This window comes from Lonchura striata, chromosome 9 (assembly GCF_050655825.1).
Source record: "Lonchura striata isolate lonStrDom1 chromosome 9, ASM5065582v1, whole genome shotgun sequence".
In the NCBI taxonomy this organism is placed as follows: Eukaryota; Metazoa; Chordata; class Aves; order Passeriformes; family Estrildidae; genus Lonchura; species Lonchura striata.
Window position 1 is genome coordinate 10,039,788 of NC_140711.1, and position 18,746 is coordinate 10,058,533.

Below are 18,746 nucleotides of genomic sequence, written 5' to 3' on the forward strand. Positions count from 1 at the left end.
GGAGTTGGCTTGTGAAGTATTGGCTGTTGTGTCTGTGCACATTTGGTTTGCCTTATTTCTATATAGGTGACTACATGAGTGTTTATAAATCAGTAATGGGGATTTCTTGCTTTTTGTTCTCTTCTTTTTGTAAAAGAAAGGCTTACTTGCTGAGTGCTAGCAAATACTGACAGCTCTTGGTTGAATTCCAGATGTAAAAGCCTGCCTCTTCAGGGTTGTTAATGTTACTTTTCAAGTCCAGATGTAAACTAATAGAGGCTATTTTTTTGTCCAGTTTGATACAGTCTGTCTTAAGGGCTTTGTTACATTGTCTCAAGAACTCGTATTGTTCTGTAATGAAGAGATTGGGTAGTACATGAAGATAATTGGTTGTTTTGTCCATTAAAGCCTAACCCAGTGAATAACCTTTTTATCCTTTCAGTGAATGTTAATAAATGGGGGATATTATTTGCAAGATTCACCGATAAGAGAAATTTAATATGTATTTCTACAACTATGAATTGTTGACCAAAATGTTTTTTTATTTGCAAGAGTGTCTTGGAATCTCTGGGTTGGAATTTAGTTAGTAGGTGTGAAGTCATGGAAGTCAGAAAATGGGCAGTGAGCACCCTGGATGCTCACCTCAAGCAACAAATAGTTAATTCACTGAAACTGAAAAAGATTATCTTTAAGAACTGTGTAAATAGCAATGTTTGCAGAAAGATAATAGGTACAAAATGTTTACATTTGCCTATTTTAAATGTGATTTGCTGCCACAGGTTTTCAAGACTGCTTTCTGCAAAGGACAATAAATAAAACTTTAATGTATAGTAGAACAAAATCAATAGATATAATGATTACTATTTTATTAAGTATTTTTGTAAAGTGTTCAAGAATACTTTATTACTCAGGCTGAAGTGCATTCTCTCTGTGGGTGGATACACTAAGATAGGCCTATTTTTTCCTACCCCCAGTGGTAGAAGCAGTGTACACTGAAAGGCACTGGGGAGTTAGAATTTGTCAGGGAGACAAAGTACCGTGAGCTCCTGAGTTTAGCCAAAGCTTTTGCAACCACCTTGATTGTACAGGACTGAAGTTCAAGCAGTGGCTGTGTGTTAACTTGCAGTGGGCCTAGACTCTCTTAGGTGATACAGTGCAGTATCAGATGAGAAAAAAAGTTTTATTTATTACAAAATATGAGTGAAAAAAATGGAGGATGTGTTTTATAATTGCCATATTTAATGGGAATTTTCCATTTTTAGATTTCATGCAGTTGCCTGTGACAGCTCCTGTTGAGTAAACTGAGACTGGAACATCTTGTATCAGCTCTTGTACCTGTACCTGCCACGATGAGAAGTTGCATAAGGTTCCTTTTTTCTTGTTAATTCATGCTTTTATTGTAATGTAATTGTTATAAGCAGGTCAATTAGTAAACACATTCCTTGAAGGATTTTTTTCTTTCTCATCTAACAAAAGTTTTCTTCTCAAACTAAAGGGTATAACAGTATTAGTATAAGTAGTATATCAGGCCAAATCACTGATTATATATTAAGAAGGATCAGTCCTGAAAAGTACTGATTTACTTCTCCAGACTCATGAATGAGTGCCCTGGTTGCTACTTCCTTCTGCTGTTGAAAAAGTGTGTCAAACTTAATTTATGGTTTTGCTCTTTCCCATTTGATGACTACCAGACTAAACATGAATTACACGTAACTGAACATCTCTTGTGGGTGTCCAGAGCCCTTTGCTTGAGCACATTTTCTCTAAGTTGTATTATTGTACAAAGTAGCAGCTCTTTCGTCCAGGATTTCACCTCCCAGCCTTTCCTGCATCACTAGTCAGGGTCTGAGCACTGAATGCTCAAAAACCCCAGCAGGATTATGTGAAACCAGGATGGATGCATGTTCTGTAACAACCTGAGTGTGCACAGCTAATCTGCAGACCAAACCACTGAATTAGGATATTACCACATGTCCTGTGTTTTTATTTGTCAGTGATTAAGCAGGAGCTACCTAAGAACAAAATTCCAGTGCTGAAAGTGCAGTAAACTTGCTCACTGTGCCATAGTCTCATACTTGCAAAAACTGCTTAGGATCATGTCCTCTGCTTTCTGTTCCCTGCCCTAAAATGATGGGTTTGCTTACACTGTTTTTATGGTCAGAAGCAGTCATCTACTTCCAAAATTAAAAAGTACAACATATTGTACTTCAATTACATGTTAAAACCTTGTATAGTGTATCATTAAATCTTTCAAAGTTTTGGGTTTTTGGGGTACTATTTTTTTTTTAAAGGCAGAATATTGAACAGCAGACATTGCTTCCATTTTAGGCCTTCCAGATCTGATATAACATTGAAAATTTCACTAAAACTTCTAATTTTTAGATTTGTTCTGCAAGTTGATTTTTAATAATGTATTTTCATTTTGAGTTTTTAAAATAGCATACATTAAAGGTTTGAAATAATTGTTATAGAGAAGAATGCATGAGCAAGCATTGTATTTTAATGAAAGCAGTGTTGTTCTTTTATATTGTCATTAAAAGTGATTTTCTTAATGGAGGTTAAATGACCTTTTGTATAAGGAAAAAAAAAACCAACAGAAAATGTACTGTCATGCTCAGCTGCATTGGTCTTGCTTGCTGTAAAACATAATTGCCTTACATCTAGCACTCCAGCCTCAAGTCAGGGTAGTTTTTCTTGCTTCTACATTGCCATCAAAATGGTTTTTTAATTGAATGTTTAGTGATCCATTTAGCTGACTTAGATGTACTCCTAGGAATGGCAGTTATAAATCTGTTGGGCACAAAGGCATTTTAAACTGCATCTCCTCTGCTTACCTGGTATTTACCTCTTCAACAACATAGCAAACAAATAAACAAAATTATGAGTTAAAATGCAACTTCTGCTCTTCAGTTACACAAGAAAAGAGAGGGAGCCTTTATATTGCCATCAAGGAACTTTCTTTGTGTCATGGCTCAGCTCTCCTTAGAACCATCATCCCACAAAGATCCTGGAGCTTATTCTTCTAATGAAACTACTGGAATGTATTTTTCTTTCTTGTTCCAAAAAGAACTTTTTGGATCACTTTTCCCATGTTCAATTACAATGGTAATTACAATTAGTTAAAGCATAGATACTCTGTAAATATCAGTCTGAAATCCATTGCTAAGACTTGGCACCTGAGCTCTCTCTCTTGCTAAAGTTTGCTATCTCCTAATTATAAGATTTTGAAGGAAAAAAAAGGAATCTTACTTGGCCTGTAAGACAGGAAACTTCATTTGCAAAATATAATTTTAATCTTAAAAACATTACATTTTGAGTGGAAAAAAATTAATTTTTAAAATAAACTGTTTTCAATAGATGACTTGTAATAGCCTCACTTTTGTGAAGGAGCTACTGAAATGATTAACAATTTATTAGATGTACATCAGAGCAGAGTTCTAGAGCACAAGCCTTGCTTTTCTGAGCCAGGGGACAGTCCAAGACATTTCCCTTTAATCTGTCCTGTTGGAGTGTTCCTTAGACTCTTCTTGCAATGCAGCCTTTTATGAAATGGTGAGCAAAGCACAATTTATGTTTGCAATTCAAAGCAAAGATTTCCAGGTTTGGGGGTTATTATGCAAGGGTGAGCCAGAAGAGACAGCCTGATGTGACACTTTGGCATGGTTATATAGATAGTGGAAAAGGTTCCTCTCTCCTTCTGAGGAAAGAATAAAGCTGTTTGGGATAACTAACTGTAAAATGAAATGGGAGGCTGATGTTCTGGAATGGTTCAGTGCCTCTCTAACCAAGGAAAGTTATGAAAACCAGAGAGAATATTATTTTAACAGCTTTGACTATTTGTCAGATAGGGAATTTATTTGGAGAACTTTTGGAGAACAGTTTGCCTAAAGCTATTAAAGAAGTTACTTTGATTTTCATAAGTAGCAGTGTTTGGTTAAATTCTGTTTTTACTTTTTAGGCAAAGAGAAGTTCTCCAGCTTTATAAGGAGAAAACAGATGTTCATCTCCTGAACTGTGCCAGGCAAAATAATAGTACAACATAAAACTTTGTAAAAAATGGGTAAACTCTTGTTGTGTGAACTCTGGATTCAGCTTTTAAACATCTTGTTCTGTGCTGCTATCAACACCAGTATATTTTTTCTGGCCTGCAGTAACTGATTGGCTGGCTCATGATTATTTTCATTAAGTATCCTTCAGTGACAGCCTAAGAACATAAGTCTCTTCAAACGATTACTGAATTTGCCCTTTAGCCTATTTAAGTTTGTTTTCTGTTTGTCACTGCTTTTTGCCTTTGATCTGAAAACTAAAATATGTGCACTTCCATTTAATTTTTTTTATACTTTAAATCTTTCCTCTGCTGCTGTTTGTTGCAGTAAGTTCCTACTGTGAAGAGCTCCCGTGGTTTGAGTATTTTCCTTAGAGTGCTCTGCAGAACAGACTTTGTTGTTTTGTTCCTTCAAACTGTCTGTAATGATGCAGTATTAACAGTGAGATGACAGCAGCTTGTTAGGGGAAAAGATGGTCATAAAATATTTTTGCTTGGAGTTTTAGGATGTTTTATGTTTCAGGGAAAGATGGAATGAATCTTATCCTAGAAATGAAGGATGCTGGATTGGTCCATTCCCAAAATGACTGCAGATCTAGGATTAATGAAGCAAGGTTTCTTTCCATTACTACTGAAGGTTCTTACATGATTGAAGCATTACTTTTTTCAACTCAAATTTCTGTCCTTTTCAGAGAGTTAATGGAGGAAAAGTCAAAGAGTATAAGACATCAGCACAGAATAATACATCTCATGAATAAAAATTTACTTAATTTAGAATTGTCAAAAGCTGTGCATCTTATGTATACATTATTTGCTTGATGTATGATACTGCTTTTAATAAGTTGTATCAATACGTTTGAAAGGTTAACTGAGTGAAGTGCGTTTGTAGTTTATTATGTACAAAACACTGTTTTTCATCTAGTGACTTATTGATTGTTGCAGAAATTCATCTTTAGCCATTATGGCAACCATCCCTGATTTCCATAGGGATTTCAGTTATTTTGTTGATTTACCTTTTTAGTCTTTTAGACAGATTGCATAATTTCATGACTCAACAGTAGATTTTATTAGAAAGCTGCATCATCATTGTGGTAATTGGATATAGTAAATTATGCTTTTAAAAAAGACAAAGTGAATATCCTGGCATCATTAAGGACTCTGGAAAAAGTTACACATCTCTTCATTGTGCTGTTAGGAATTTGAGGATAATTATAAGCTCTTTTCTGGTATTTACCCAATATTACTTAGCTCATGTTTATTGATACAACTGGGCTCATTGGATACTGGTTCTGAGACTGAAATCATAGGACTGATGGGAAGTCCCTAAGAATAAACCAGCAAAGGTCTGTCACATACACAGCTTTCCTTCTCTCAGGTGGGTGTCCCAGTGTGTCCAGCACTTGGGAAATGTTTCAACATCCTTAATGGTCAGGGTTCCCATGTGCAGAGTGGTGACATTGCCTGTGTTCCTAGGGTTTGTTTGGAGGCTGGTGATTCACTGTCAGAGGTTCACAGAGATTCCTAGCCAAGGTGCTCATGGAGGTGCTCTGATGTTGAAGGCGATCTTTTAAATTGTATAATCACAAAACATTTTCAGCTAAATACCTGTGATGCACATGTCATTGTACTGCAGTCTGCTAAAGGGGAATGGAACAGTTCCACCTCGTGTGTCTGCTTTCATTTGTGTCTGGGGCTCAGACTTCTAACTGCTGCATAAAGACACCTACTGGGATATGGATTGTAATATCATGTTTAACAATGCCCTCCTGCCAACAGTGATAGTTTACTACAAACCTTTTCTTTTCTCTTTTCAGATCTTTCTGGACCCCTGTCTAGCTGATCCATGTTTCCAAACTGTCTCTCGTAACATTCTCAAGTGGCCAAAATGAAGTTGAAGCATAACATCAACCCTGTTCTTTTACAGTTTATAAACTTCATAGTGCTGGTGTACTCCCTTGTAACATACATTCCATGGTACATACTTTCAGGATCAAAGCAGGCTATAGCAAAAGCCAAGCAGGTTAAAGCCAGACCTGTGAATAACAAGCCTGGGGGTGCATACAGATCTGTGAATAGTATGCATTGCCTAGCTTCAGTTTTATATCCTGGGTGTGATACACTCGACAAAGTCTTTAAATATGCTAAAACTAAATATAAGGACAAAAAACTCTTGGGAACACGTGAAATTCTGAAAGAGGAAGATGAAATCCAGCCATCAGGAAAAGTTTTTAAAAAGGTAAGTCTTTTTGCAGTCTGCCTTCAAGAATTTTTTTCCAAAGTATGTTTACTTTCTTATGCAGCACTTGCAGTCCTGTAAAGCAAAGCTGGGGAAAAAAATAAATTTCTCTGCTTAGATTCAGTAGCTGTGAAAAGAATTAAATTATCTAATTCCCAATCTTTCAGTACTTGGCATTTAAACCAAATCTAAATGCTTTTGTACTCTTGAATAGATATCCTATTTATGATTTCAGTCAAAGAAAAAACACAAGTATGTTTTAGGTATTTGTTTTTAATATTCAGCTGGTGATGTAAGTGACTTTAAAGACTCCTTTTTTAGGTTAATTTTAAAAAGTCTCCCTTTGTGTTATTCTGAACTGTCACTGGATAAATATACAAAAACTCCTAGATGCCAGTACTCAGATGTGCCTTTCCAGCAGCTTAGTTGTAATTTAAGGATTTTTTGTTCTGTCCAGGCAATTCAGGACTTAAATGAATTTTTTGTTAGGAAAAGGATTGCTCAGATTTTATTGGAAGAGGCTTTTTTTCTTTGAGTCTCCTTTAAGGTGAACTCCTCTGCTAATCTGTAATCCTGATGTGTGTGGGAGATGTGATTTCAGTATCTTACAACAGCTCTGTTGTTTCAAGGGACTGACTTTTTATAGTGTATTATGTTCAAGCTTCAAGCCTGTATTGTCATTTGCTGCTTTGTATTTATTCAGATACATGGAGAAATGCACTTTTGCCTCAAGAAGGGCAGAATGCTGCAACAGAATGTTCATATTTGTGCATCTCTGTATGTTAAAGTTCTGCATTTCTGTATTAGAAGTTATTAAATCCACAGCAGATAATTTTTAGTTAAGATTAGTTTCTGTGCAGATGGAGAAAATTTCCTGCTGCTAGTTTTAAATTTGATAGAGGGGTATGTTTAAAATCGAGTTTGGTTAATATCACAATATATGGCAAAGTTTAATTCTGTTAAAATTTTGTATAAACTTCATTGTTAGTGAAACTTGGCTTTAGAGTCGTTTTGCAGTATGAAGGAAATGGGTTGAATTGTTACATGTACTCTTGCTTGATGCACATTTTGCTACCTCATTACCCTGTACAGAAACAGAAAGTTCATGTTGTACCGATGGCTTCTGAGCGCAGATCAGAATAGATCAGAATTTTAGCTGCCTTGTTTTTTACATAAAGACATGTGCCCTGTTTTTTAATCATATTTTTGAATGTAAGACTTAAGAACTTAGGAGTTTTAGCCTTTTCCATTATGCAAGCAAAATGTTGCGAGTATTGGAAAGCTGAAGGTTGTTTCTGTTGATCCACTTAAATTGCTTGTGGGTATTTAGGCTTAGAAACTACCCAAGTTAGGTAATTTTGTCTAAGCTTGACACAAGGGTTCATTGTGGTCAATTGCCATACTTGCCTTCCTGTTACTTTGTTCCAAGTCGTGGTATTATCACACAAGTCCAGGTTTAATTTTTTTTTTTTTTTTTTTCCCCCCTGTTAGGGAATACAGTGTTTCCTCGTAGCATGTGTTAGCAAGTGAGGAAAATCAGAACATTTCACAAGATACCTTGTCTATTCTAAATGTCAGGGTTCCCTTCCTTCGATTTCTTTCATTCCAGGCACCTTTTATTGCCTGGTTCCCTTTAGCAAATCCAGTTTGCTGAGGTTTGGCACAGTCCTTCAAAAAGATGCATAACAAGTTTCATTCTTAGGTATAATCCATCTTATTTCTATGCTTTACAAGAGCTGCAGTATATTTTTATAATACATATATTGATGTGTATATATATGTGTATATGTATATATATAAAAAAGTAAAATACTCACCTTTTGATTACTTGGAAAACTAAGTGTCCTTGCACTTGTAGCTAAAATTATTTAGAGCTTCTTAACATCTTTAAGATCAGGTACGCCCATTAATTTATTGAGAAAACAATTATATCTCAGATAATCTGTAATTTCTTGAATTTTTATGGTAATGTACTGTTGCAAAAATATTTGTTTGTGTCGAGATTCCAAAGTTGCAGAAATTTGTGGATGTGAGTAAAATACAAATACTTGCTTATGCACTTGTTGCATTTCATAGTAATTCATAAATGGTTAAGTTCTTCTAGTTCTTTTACAGTCTACTCTCCAATTTCCTTCTCCAGTATTATGCATACCTAAAATTAATTTCTAAACCATGTATTTAAGGCAGTATAAAATAATGTTGAAAATACCTCTGAGATTAAAGATATAATTAATTGGAAAAGGGGCTTAATTTAACCACAGCTGAAATTTTATGATGCCGAAAAGATGAACTTCATTATTTTGTGTCATCTCAGTTTTAGGTTATATCATTAGGTGCCTGCTTTGATCTATGTTGTTATGTCAGTTTGGCTTTGTGTGTGTGTTCTTTCATTGGTTTATTTTATGAGAGAGATGTCTGTTTGTTTTGGGGGTTGTTTGTCTGTCTTGCTTGGCTTTAAAAAGGGTTGGTAACCAAGAACACAATTACTGGGAACATAATAAATAAGACATAGTGGGGAGAAGAAAACACAGCTTTGTTGGGGAAGGTGATACATCTAAAGCCAGAGGGACTTGGGTGCATCAGCAAGCACACGGGAATTCAGAGCTTTACTCATTATTGCTGATACTGAAGCTTAAAGTGAAGGTTCAGGAAAGTTCTTGCCATGCCAAGTCATTGAGCAGTAAGAGAGTCACTTATGATGTTGAAAACCATAGATTGCTGTGTAAGTGGTATGTTAGGGTAGGGGTTTTGAGATATATTCAGCTGCAATCCATGTGAAAAAGGCTTAAAATTGTCATTTCAAATAACTTCCTTTGTATTAATTTTAACATACTTTTACAGGAAGATGTATTTAATTCATGATCTCATGGTTTCCAAATCATAGTCAATGTTCTTTAAACCTTATAAGGTACTTTTAGGAAGACCCTCAAAGGTAACTGAGATCAGGTAGTTTAATGACTCTACGTGAGCCTGCAGCTTCATCGAGAACGTTTTATTACACCTTTGTACTAACATTTTTAATATGTTTCTAAAATCCAGGTGAAACAAATGTTAGGTGTTTAGTTTTTGCTTTCCTGGATTTCCTAGTCTGGATGCTTCCTAGTGTTTTGTGCCGTGTGCCAGTGAGACTGAGCGTGCAGTTTAAGGCTGGAGCACGAGAGGGCAGCGTTTTCCCATGGAATGCTGTGTTCCCAGCCAAACCCCAGGGCTCAGGCCCTGCTGCCTGCTCTCTGTGGGGCTCTCATCTGAGCTCACACTCGCTTCTTGCACCCTTCTGCCAGCTCTTGGACAGTTGCTTTCTTTCCATGAGCTGTCAAGCAGAAGTAAGTTGTGGAGTTAAATGTGTGTGTTTAAAGGATTATGGTGCCTAATGCCAGTCTTGCCACCTGTTGGCAGCAGAAGCAGAATCACAGAGCTGTTAGAGTTGGAAGGGATAGCTGGAGATCATCCTGCCCAGCAGGGTCACCCAGAGCAGGTGGCACAGGAACGTGTCCAGGTGGGTTTGGAATGTCTCCAGAGAGGGAGATTCCACACCTTTCCTGGGCAGCTATTCCAGTGCTCTCCATGCTCAATGTAAAGAAGTTCTTCCTCGTGTTGGAATAGAACCTCTTATGTTTCAGATCATGGCCTTTGCTCCTTGTCCCATCACTGGGCACCACTGAAAGGAGCCTGGCACCATCCTCTCGGCACCCCTTGGAGATGTTTGTACGCATTCATGAGATCTCCTCAGTCTCCTCCAGACTAACCAGGCCCAGATCCTGCAATCTCTCCTTGCAAGAGAGATGCTCCAGACCTCTCCTCATCTTTGTGGACTCTGTCCACGAGCTCCATGTCTTTCTTGCACAGTACATTGGAAAATGTTAGCAAAAGCTACTGAGGGCAAGGCCAAGAAGGGAAATGAGTTTGGAGACACACTCCAACATGAGGAGTATGAGATAAACCTGTTCTGTGTCCTGCAGAGGAAGCTGATAGAGACATGCAGGAGAAAGGGACTTAGAGCCAGTTTAGTAATATATACATATGAGTATTTGTTCTTCACTAATGTGTATATAATATAAATGTCAGAGGGATGGAATAGTAAAGAAACCCTGGTTGTGGGGAAGGAACACCAGAATTAGGAAAGTAGGAAAGTAAAACTCAGAATTACTGCGTTGAAAAAGGTCTTATCAGTTCTCACATCAGTGTTCTTCAGAAATGTATTTTTATATAAATAACTACAGCCAACAGTGCTGCACATCCTTAGGAAGGATTTTTCCCTTTTAAGAAAAGAAAGCGCCAATGAGGTGGTCTTTTACTACATATCAACAAGCTTAAGATGAATTATTTAAGAGAATAAAAAAAGGGGAGAAAAAGCAGAACCACAATTATTATTTGGAGAGATTAATTTTTGGCCATTCACTGATTTATGTTCCCCAGTTCAGTGAGAATTGTGGAAATTACTAAAACCTCTTATGGATTGGCAAACTTACTAGAAACAGTAACAATAATCTGCCTGTATTTCTTGGCCTAATTATTTGTGAGCAGTTTTCCTGAGGCTACACTGTAGGCAGAGGATAATGAGGGAAAGGGTATTGCCCAAGTCACTGCTATAAATTGTTTTCAGCTGATGAGCTTGTCAAAAACTTCCCCATCTGCCAAAAATACTGCCTTTGGGGGAAAAAAAAATCCCAAATTGGAATTTAAATTCCAAATTACCAAAATTTCGATGGACAGGAAGAGGTGGAATATTTCTTTTGGAAGCAGTGAGAGTTTTCCAAACCCGAAATACCTTGCTGTGTTGAAACAAAAAGGGACTCCCAGGTCCCCCCTCTTCCTCAGGGGGTGTGACAGCAAGCCCCTGCCCCACATGCTGCCATTTCAGCCTGATCTTTCTGCTCCAGAAAGGTTTTGGGGTTTGAAACAGCCTATCTGCCACTGAAACAGAGCTTCTGGAAATAAGCCAGGAAAAACTGAGCAGATATTTGTGTGAGAAATCTGTATTTTCTGGTGGAATTGCTATATATTGCTGTTATAGACAAATGTTGTTGATTGGGCTTGTTAAATGATATTTTTCCATAAGGACATTTGTGAAATTTCAAGCAGCCACACATGTACCCGTTTGTCCTACTAAACAAATAAGTTAATGAGCAATATACAGTGAAGCTGTAGTAGGTACAACTCATGGTTACAACTAATTTTAACTATGAAACAGTTTGGAAAAGTATCTTGACAAAGGAAATGTACTAAATTTTATTTTTCTCTTAGAGTTTGAGTTTTTAAAATATGTTTTATTAAAGAAACAGATGTGGATATACAGACTGATTAGAAATGTAGTTACATATCAAAAATTGTTAGATTTGACAGCCCAAAGTTTGAAATTTAATTCCCATTGATGAATGAAATATGGAAAAAAGAATGAAGGAACTTTTCTAGTTCTAGCTTTTTCTAGTTTGTTTTTAGTGTTTGCATTTATTACTAATGCTTTGTAAAGAATATGTCTGAAATACTTGATTAAAAATTGTTTTTCAGAATTGTCAGTGTGTTTATATAAATAGATGGGTAGGATATAATAGTTTAAAGTATTGATTTTCAGTATAAAACACCTTCATATGAATGTATCTAGGTTGGTCTCAATGAAATAGCCTGTCACTCAGTAAGGAAGTAGTACTGCAAGGTGCAAGTCTACACAGAAATCTGGGTAGTGACCCGTAAATTCAAATCCAGTTTTACTGTGTACCAGCTTTCCCATATGGAAAAATGAGATTGCTTAATATATTCTGCATGACTTCTCAGAACTGAGGCTTGCCAGTAATTTCCTATCCTGTCTTCTGTCCTGCTTTTGTTTAACAGTAAAAAAAGGCAAAATTATTACTGCTCATCCCCTTGACGTTTGTTTCAGAATAAGGGGAAAAGTATTTCACAATTTCTGACTGAGGGCCCATGGATGTACTGATTTCTGGAGTCCAGTTTCCATTTTTTAAATGAACATCTGAGTGTCATATTTGTGTAGAATTGTAGCTCAGATATCCAAGGAAGCAAATATAGAGAATGTACTGTGTTAACTAATGCTTCCCATCCTTTACATAAACCAAACTTTTTTAAAAAGTGAAGGTATGTGGGCCAGATAACCAAACAGTATTTCAGAGGGCTCCTGAAGCTACAAAAGATGGGAGGAATCATATGCTTTCCCTTCTATGAAAATAGAAACTGAGGTGGTAACATGCATGGAGATGTTGCATTGTGATATGGTATTTATGTTGGAACTTCCACAGGCCCTGTAGCTTTTGGCAAGAAAAAGTATCATCTTTATCTTGGGTAAAGTGCTGTTATCATTCAAGCACATGTTACTCAAACAGCTGTGGATTTTTCACATGGGCGAAGATCTAGTAGGACATGTGTTAAGGATTTTCATTTTCTAAATTGATTTTATTATTCTTATTAGGTCATCCTTGGCAAGTACACGTGGCTTTCTTACGAAGATGTATACATTAAAGCTGTTAATTTTGGAAATGGCTTAGCAGTCTTGGGTCAGCAGCCAAAGACTAACATTGCTATCTTCTGTGAGACCAGAGCTGAGTGGATGATTGCAGCCCAGGCCTGCTTTATGTGCAACTACCAACGTGAGTACCTGTCTTCCCTGAAGCTTTTATGGCTTTTAATCCCACAGTCAGAAAACAAAACTCTTTTTTGCTTTGCTTTATGTACTAAGAAAACTTTATCTAGATTTTGTATAGAACATCAAAGTTTTCAAGTAAAAAAATACTGCATAAGGTAGAAACTGTGCATTTGGTAGCCTTTTGCTTTAGTGACTAGAGAAACCTGTATCTATTGGCAGATGGGGAGAATAGTTTTGGGAAGTATAGTTTGCTCAATGAATTTGTAAGAGGTTTATTTTTTTTCATCTCAAATCAGTACAGATTCCCAAGTTTCTGAAAACAAACAAACAAAAATCACACATGAATTCATTGACTCAGTTTCAGGAGTTGACGTCAAACCTTCATCTGTGCCTGCAAGTTTTGTTTTGTCTGAATATTTTGTCAGTTTTCAATTTTGATTTTGGTTGGGCTTTTTTTCTTGGTCAGGAATGTACTGAATGCTGGTCTCAGTGTGCTATAGCTGTTTAAATGTCTGTTTCATCATCACTCCTTAATATGTCCTGTACCTAGCTAAGCCCAGCCTGGCTGGCTTCTGTGATGCTCTCAGGGGGACACATCTTGTCCCTCAGGATGTGCCAGAAACTGCTGTTCCTCACATGCTTTGACCTTTTCCCTCCTGTGCCACATTTACCCTCCTTCAGTAAGAGGTGGGCTGTAAAAGCCAGGTGTGCAGAATTTCCTGATTTCCTGCCTAGATACACTAAAGTTGTCTATCAATTATACTTTTTTTCTGATTTTGGAAGCAACTCTAATTATATTTAAACGGTCCCTCTTTGCTCTGAGCACAAGTCTATTTCAGTTTGAGAAGACCATGATGATGAGTAAGTAGAAGTTTCCATTTACATAAGCTTTTACTCCTGTCTCTGGTTATTTTGCATGTACCTTTTGCTGTGTTGGTCCCTCAGTGTTAAGGATGGAGCTGGTGACAAGGTGCACTGCTTTGGCCCTTAACATTTCAAAGTCAGCCTGCTTGCCTTGTGTGGCAGCTGGCTCTGTGGACAAGGACAGGGTGGGTGTTTGTACTGGGACTGTAGAATGCCTTTGGCATGGCCTCCTGTGGTGCCTGTGCAGCCAAACCCACCAAAGGTGGGTAAGAGGGATTGCCTGCAAGGACTGTAAGCCATAGAGCAGAGTTACTGGGCAGCTTCAGTGGCAGACAGTGACTCCAATACTGCTTAATTTCTTTATTGAAGGCTTGGATGATAGGGCAGAGTGCAAACACAGGAGGTCCCAGCTGGTGGCATCCTGGGGGGCAGCAACCAGTACACTCGAAGGTGGGGCTGGTGTGCAGAGGAGCCTGTCAGCTGGAAAAGTGGGTTGTCTGGAACCTCATGGAATTCAGTAAAGGCACTTAAAATGTCTTCTGTGCATGCTGGAATGCACTAGTATAGGCTGGAGGACAGCTGGAGAGAGCAGCTTTGCAGGGAAGGACCTGAGGGCTCTGGTGGGCCTTGAGGCACCCAGGATTTTGCAGCACCTTCTTGCAGTGGAGGCCTGCAGCATCCTGGATGGTAGTAGCTAGGTCCAGGGAAATGATTCTTCTCCTCTGGACACTGCTAGAACCATGCCTGGACTACTGTGTCTGCACTGGGGCTTCCTATTAGGAAAAAAGGTGCTGACATCCTGGAGCAAGTCCAGTGGAGGGCTGCCAAGATGTGCAGGGGTTGGAGGATGTGACATCTGAGGAGAGGCTGACAGAGTGGGGTCTGTTCAGCATTAAGATGAGTGAGTTCAGATCCTGTTGCTGTCTGACACTACCCAGTGGGAGCATGCAGAGGAGATGGAGCTAGGCTCTGCTCACAAAGGTGTGCTTTGATACCACTGCAGCCACAGTCCCAGGTTCAATGGCAGGAAAATTTAATTACATATTAGTGCAAGTATCTTCATTGTGAGGGTGGTTCTATATCAGAACAGGAACAAAGAACGGTTGTGAAATCTTCATTCTTGGAGATCCATAAAACCCAGATGGGCCATGGCTCTGAGCACTCTGCTGCAATGGGTGGTGTGTGCAGGTGCTCTTTGCATGTGCCTTCCCACCTAAATTGGTGATGTTTTTGGTTGGTTCTTCAGTGAGTAAATGCTGCTGACCTGCCTACCAGAGCAGAGACCTGCACAAACTATTCTCAGATAAGATTCCTGTGCTGCTTTTATACTACATGTCTCTGTGCCAGTTCCTTTTTATCACTTTTGGGATCTGTCAGATTCCTAGTGGCTATCCTGGGAATAAAATGCAAGGGCCTGTATATTTTTTTTTTCCTTTGGAACTGAATCACATTTACAAATCCTAGGGAGATTTGTAATTTGAGGGGAGAAATCTGAGCTGGGGGCTGGATGTTGTGAGCAGAATGGTATGTGTGTGTTTTTGGGTTTGCTGGATTAGTGCTTTAAATCTCCTTGCTGCGACGTGCCTCAGCACACACTCTGACGTGGTGTTCAGCATCTAAGCTGTGTCATCTTCTGTGAACTTGGCTGACTTGTGCTGGCAGATGAAGAGAGAGCTGTGCAGTGTTCACAGGCAGCTTGCAGGACAAATTGGAAGATTCAGATGATGTTGAAACAGTTATAGTGAGTGGCAAGACATTGCTAAATGGCTTGTGCTAGCATTTTTCAGTGTGCAGGTTTGATACCAGCTAACTGCTGTGGGGGTGTTAGGACATTTTTCCCAAATGTGAAATGTGTTCAGTCTGATGGAGTGGGCCCAGAGCTGGTGTCAACAGAGCACGTTCATCTGCTTCATACATAGTGTTGGACAGAATGTCTTTTGCACTTCAGAATTAAAATTAGGAAAGTCATGTTTGTTATGGATTACTTGCACAAACTATTTTATGGTTAGAAATACTTGCTTTATTTAAATGTGACTTTTTCTGAAGTTCTCTAAGTCTTATATTTTCAGGAGGTAGAGTGGGATTGCTAGATCAGAGACAGAAGAAGTAGCACTAACATGAAAACATATTTTCTTCCTAAGTACCTCTTCATGTGTGTGAACAGCTCTTCACCAGAGTAGGCAGATAAAATACACAAGGGCATACCCAAATGGTGGAATAGGAGAACATAGGTTTCATTTTTCAATCACGCTTGAGCAGAAGTGATTTGGTCAGAATTAATTTGGCTGAAGCCTTTAAAGGTTCATTTTGCTTTTTATTCTTGATGTACGATGGATGTTGAAATACTGTTTAACATACCAGGTACCTTGAAAAAAATTGTAAAGTTCTATTTGTTTCTTTAGGGTAAGGTTTTGTCTTCTATGAGCTGGCAAATTTAGTGGTGTTGGGGGTTTTCTTTTTGTCAAGCCTTTGGTCAGATAACAAAGACTCATTTGTACTATTGCATGTATAAAGGTGAATACAAAATAATCCCTCCTCAGTACGTTCTTAAGAGAATGAGGACAGAAAAAGCTATCAAAACTTTTGGATTTGCCTGAAAAAGTTTTAGATGCCAGTGTGGAGAATTTCAGAGTGAATCATTGCTCAGTTTTGTTCTCTCCATAACATCAGTGCACCATCGTATAAATGGTCTCTCTTTCCCTTTAGCTGTGTCATATAGCTCTGTCTTAATGTACTTATTTGCAGATGAGTAATTAAGTACCCCCGTGGTTATTCCTGAGATGATGCTTTGCCTTCTGGGCGGTGTTGTCAGCTCGATTCTGCTCGTTGGCTTGGGGCAGCTGAATTTCTGCTACATGTTTATATAACAGGGGTCACTGCAGTAAGCAGAGAGAGCTCGTGGGAACGAGGAGAGGCACTCTTCTGGACTTTGCTCCCACCAAATTAAAGAAAACACAGTGCATGTGCATTTGCCCTGCAACAGTTCTGAGCTATGATGGGCTGCTTTAACAAGAAAAAAATAAGTAGAGACAAACTATTTACTTTTCTGTGTAAGAAGACTGCTTTTGAATTGTTTCGGGTTAGTAACTCCTTAGATTTAAAATACTAAAATAAAAATCTTAGAATACAACAGAACTTCATGTAATTTTAGTTTTTAATATTTGCTGCAGTGATTACAGTTTTAATGTACAATGGGGTGTCTTATTTTCATAATTACATTCTTTAAATATTTAGCTATATATAGACTAAAAAGCAGAATATATTCTGATACCTGTTGTGGCAAACCTCCCAGCAAAGGTATTATAATTATGAATTGTGTTGATTGATCTCAAAGCTTTTATGAGAGGTCCCTGTTTAGTGTTCTGCTTGGAAAATAGAAATTTTTTTGAGAACAATGCTTCTCTGCAATTTTGAGCTGTCTTTTTTCCCCCCTAGTCTCTTTTGGTCTCTTGTCATTCAGTTCCATTGATATACCAGGAAATTAAATATTATTTTAAAGGTGTTAATATGAAATCATTGTGTAACACACTCACTAATGAGCTGACCTTACAAACAGGAAACTAGTTTTCTTATAGTCAATTTTCTAAATATTTTCTTTCTTGCTATTCTGTATGATTCTTGTGATGTCAGTTCAAGGTCTAATGAGTGTGAGGATTAAACCTTTATTACATTATTTTAAACAGATGTCAGAACAGGCTAGTCACAGATTTATTCCTGACTGTGAGAATACTCTGCTGATGACACATATTGCCATGCCGTAATAATTTGTTATTAGTAGTCAATTATAAAAGGTTAGTAACAGAGAATGTGAATTCTGGAAAAAGAAGTCACATGGATGAGAGCTGCTTCTTTCCTGTGTGCAAGAAGAATGTTGCACAAGAGGAATGTTACACAGTGATTAAACTGAGAAGGCTTGCCTACTTTTCAAATGGTAAAAGCAGTGACAGTATGAGCCTGGATCCAGGAGAATTTCATAAGGTGATGTGGTTTTGGGACATCTAATTAGACCTTGGAAAAGAGTAAGCAGTCACATAGAGAATGGTTGTTCATTCTGCCTTCTAGGAGTAACTGAAGATCACACTGTATTTAAATTCAGCTGTTAAGAGGCTTTTTGAATTCAAAACTGTCCTATCTCTGAGTTGACAAATATTTTTAGTCTCTTGCCTAAGTTGGAATAGATGAATCTCAGTTCATTTTTGTAAACTATACTTGAAAATGTAATCCAGGGGCTGACCATTTCCCGTTTTGTGTTTCAGTTGTTACTCTGTACGCCACGCTGGGAGGCCCAGCAATAGTTCATGGGCTGAACGAAACAGAGGTGACCACCATCATTACTAGTAAAGAGCTGATGCAAACAAAATTGAAGGTCAGAAAACTGTTCTTTGGCTATCTCTTTGCAGTGTGTCTGTTCACTATTGTTAAATGGCCTGGTTCCACTGTACAGAGCAATGATTTATTGCCTTTCCATAAGGCAGACACTTTTGGAAGAAAATTTATGTATCTGTCTTCATGTACAGAAAGTGGTAGTGTGCTTTGAGTGGGTTTTAGGCTGCTCAGTGAGTGGAGAATGAGCAATTTGCAGTATTGCAGAGCTGGAGTGCTGCCTGGAAAAACACCTTTACAAGAAACTGCTGTGGTTTCGGGTTGGATTTAGTGCCTATAAATGTAACAATGGGAAGAACAATGTATAAAGAGCTGTGATCATGCTCCTGGCTTATTATCAGATGTTTTCCCAGCAGAGAATGGTTTTTATGTCTAAAGACGGGGGTTTAAAGAGTTAAAGATGTTTTTCCATGCAGGGGGAGAAAAAGCTCACTAAACATTAGCACAGTCAAAGAACTTTTTTGACTTACTGACCCTGATGGAATACCCAAGTGGAACAACTAATCTGCATGAGTTTCATCATTGTGTGTTTTGGGGAAACCGGACCTTTCAGATAAGGCAATTGTTTTAATGAAAAACTGTGCTGTTGTGGAAATTTGAATGAGAACTTCCCAAATTGTAAAGAGAAGTTATTACAATGACAG

The 18,746-nt window shown here is 38.0% G+C and overlaps 1 protein-coding gene across 8 annotated transcripts in view; it reads left to right on the forward strand.

The window, feature by feature from the left end:
• The window catches only part of ACSL3 (acyl-CoA synthetase long chain family member 3), a 62,756-nt gene that overhangs the window by 25,564 nt on the left and 18,446 nt on the right, over window positions 1-18,746 (forward strand). For 7 of the 8 annotated variants that reach the window (XR_014957309.1, XM_085587660.1, XM_021553711.4 and 4 more), the window contains 4 exons: window positions 1,242-1,345; window positions 5,839-6,260; window positions 12,682-12,859; window positions 17,976-18,085. Coding sequence is in view for 7 of the 8 variants with exons in the window: in XM_085587660.1 (XP_085443786.1) it covers window positions 5,910-6,260; window positions 12,682-12,859; window positions 17,976-18,085 (639 nt within the window). In the remaining variant the exon portion in view is untranslated. The remainder of the gene's footprint in view (window positions 1-1,241; window positions 1,346-5,838; window positions 6,261-12,681; window positions 12,860-17,975; window positions 18,086-18,746) is intronic. The other variant, XM_021553715.3, reaches the window with a different exon arrangement.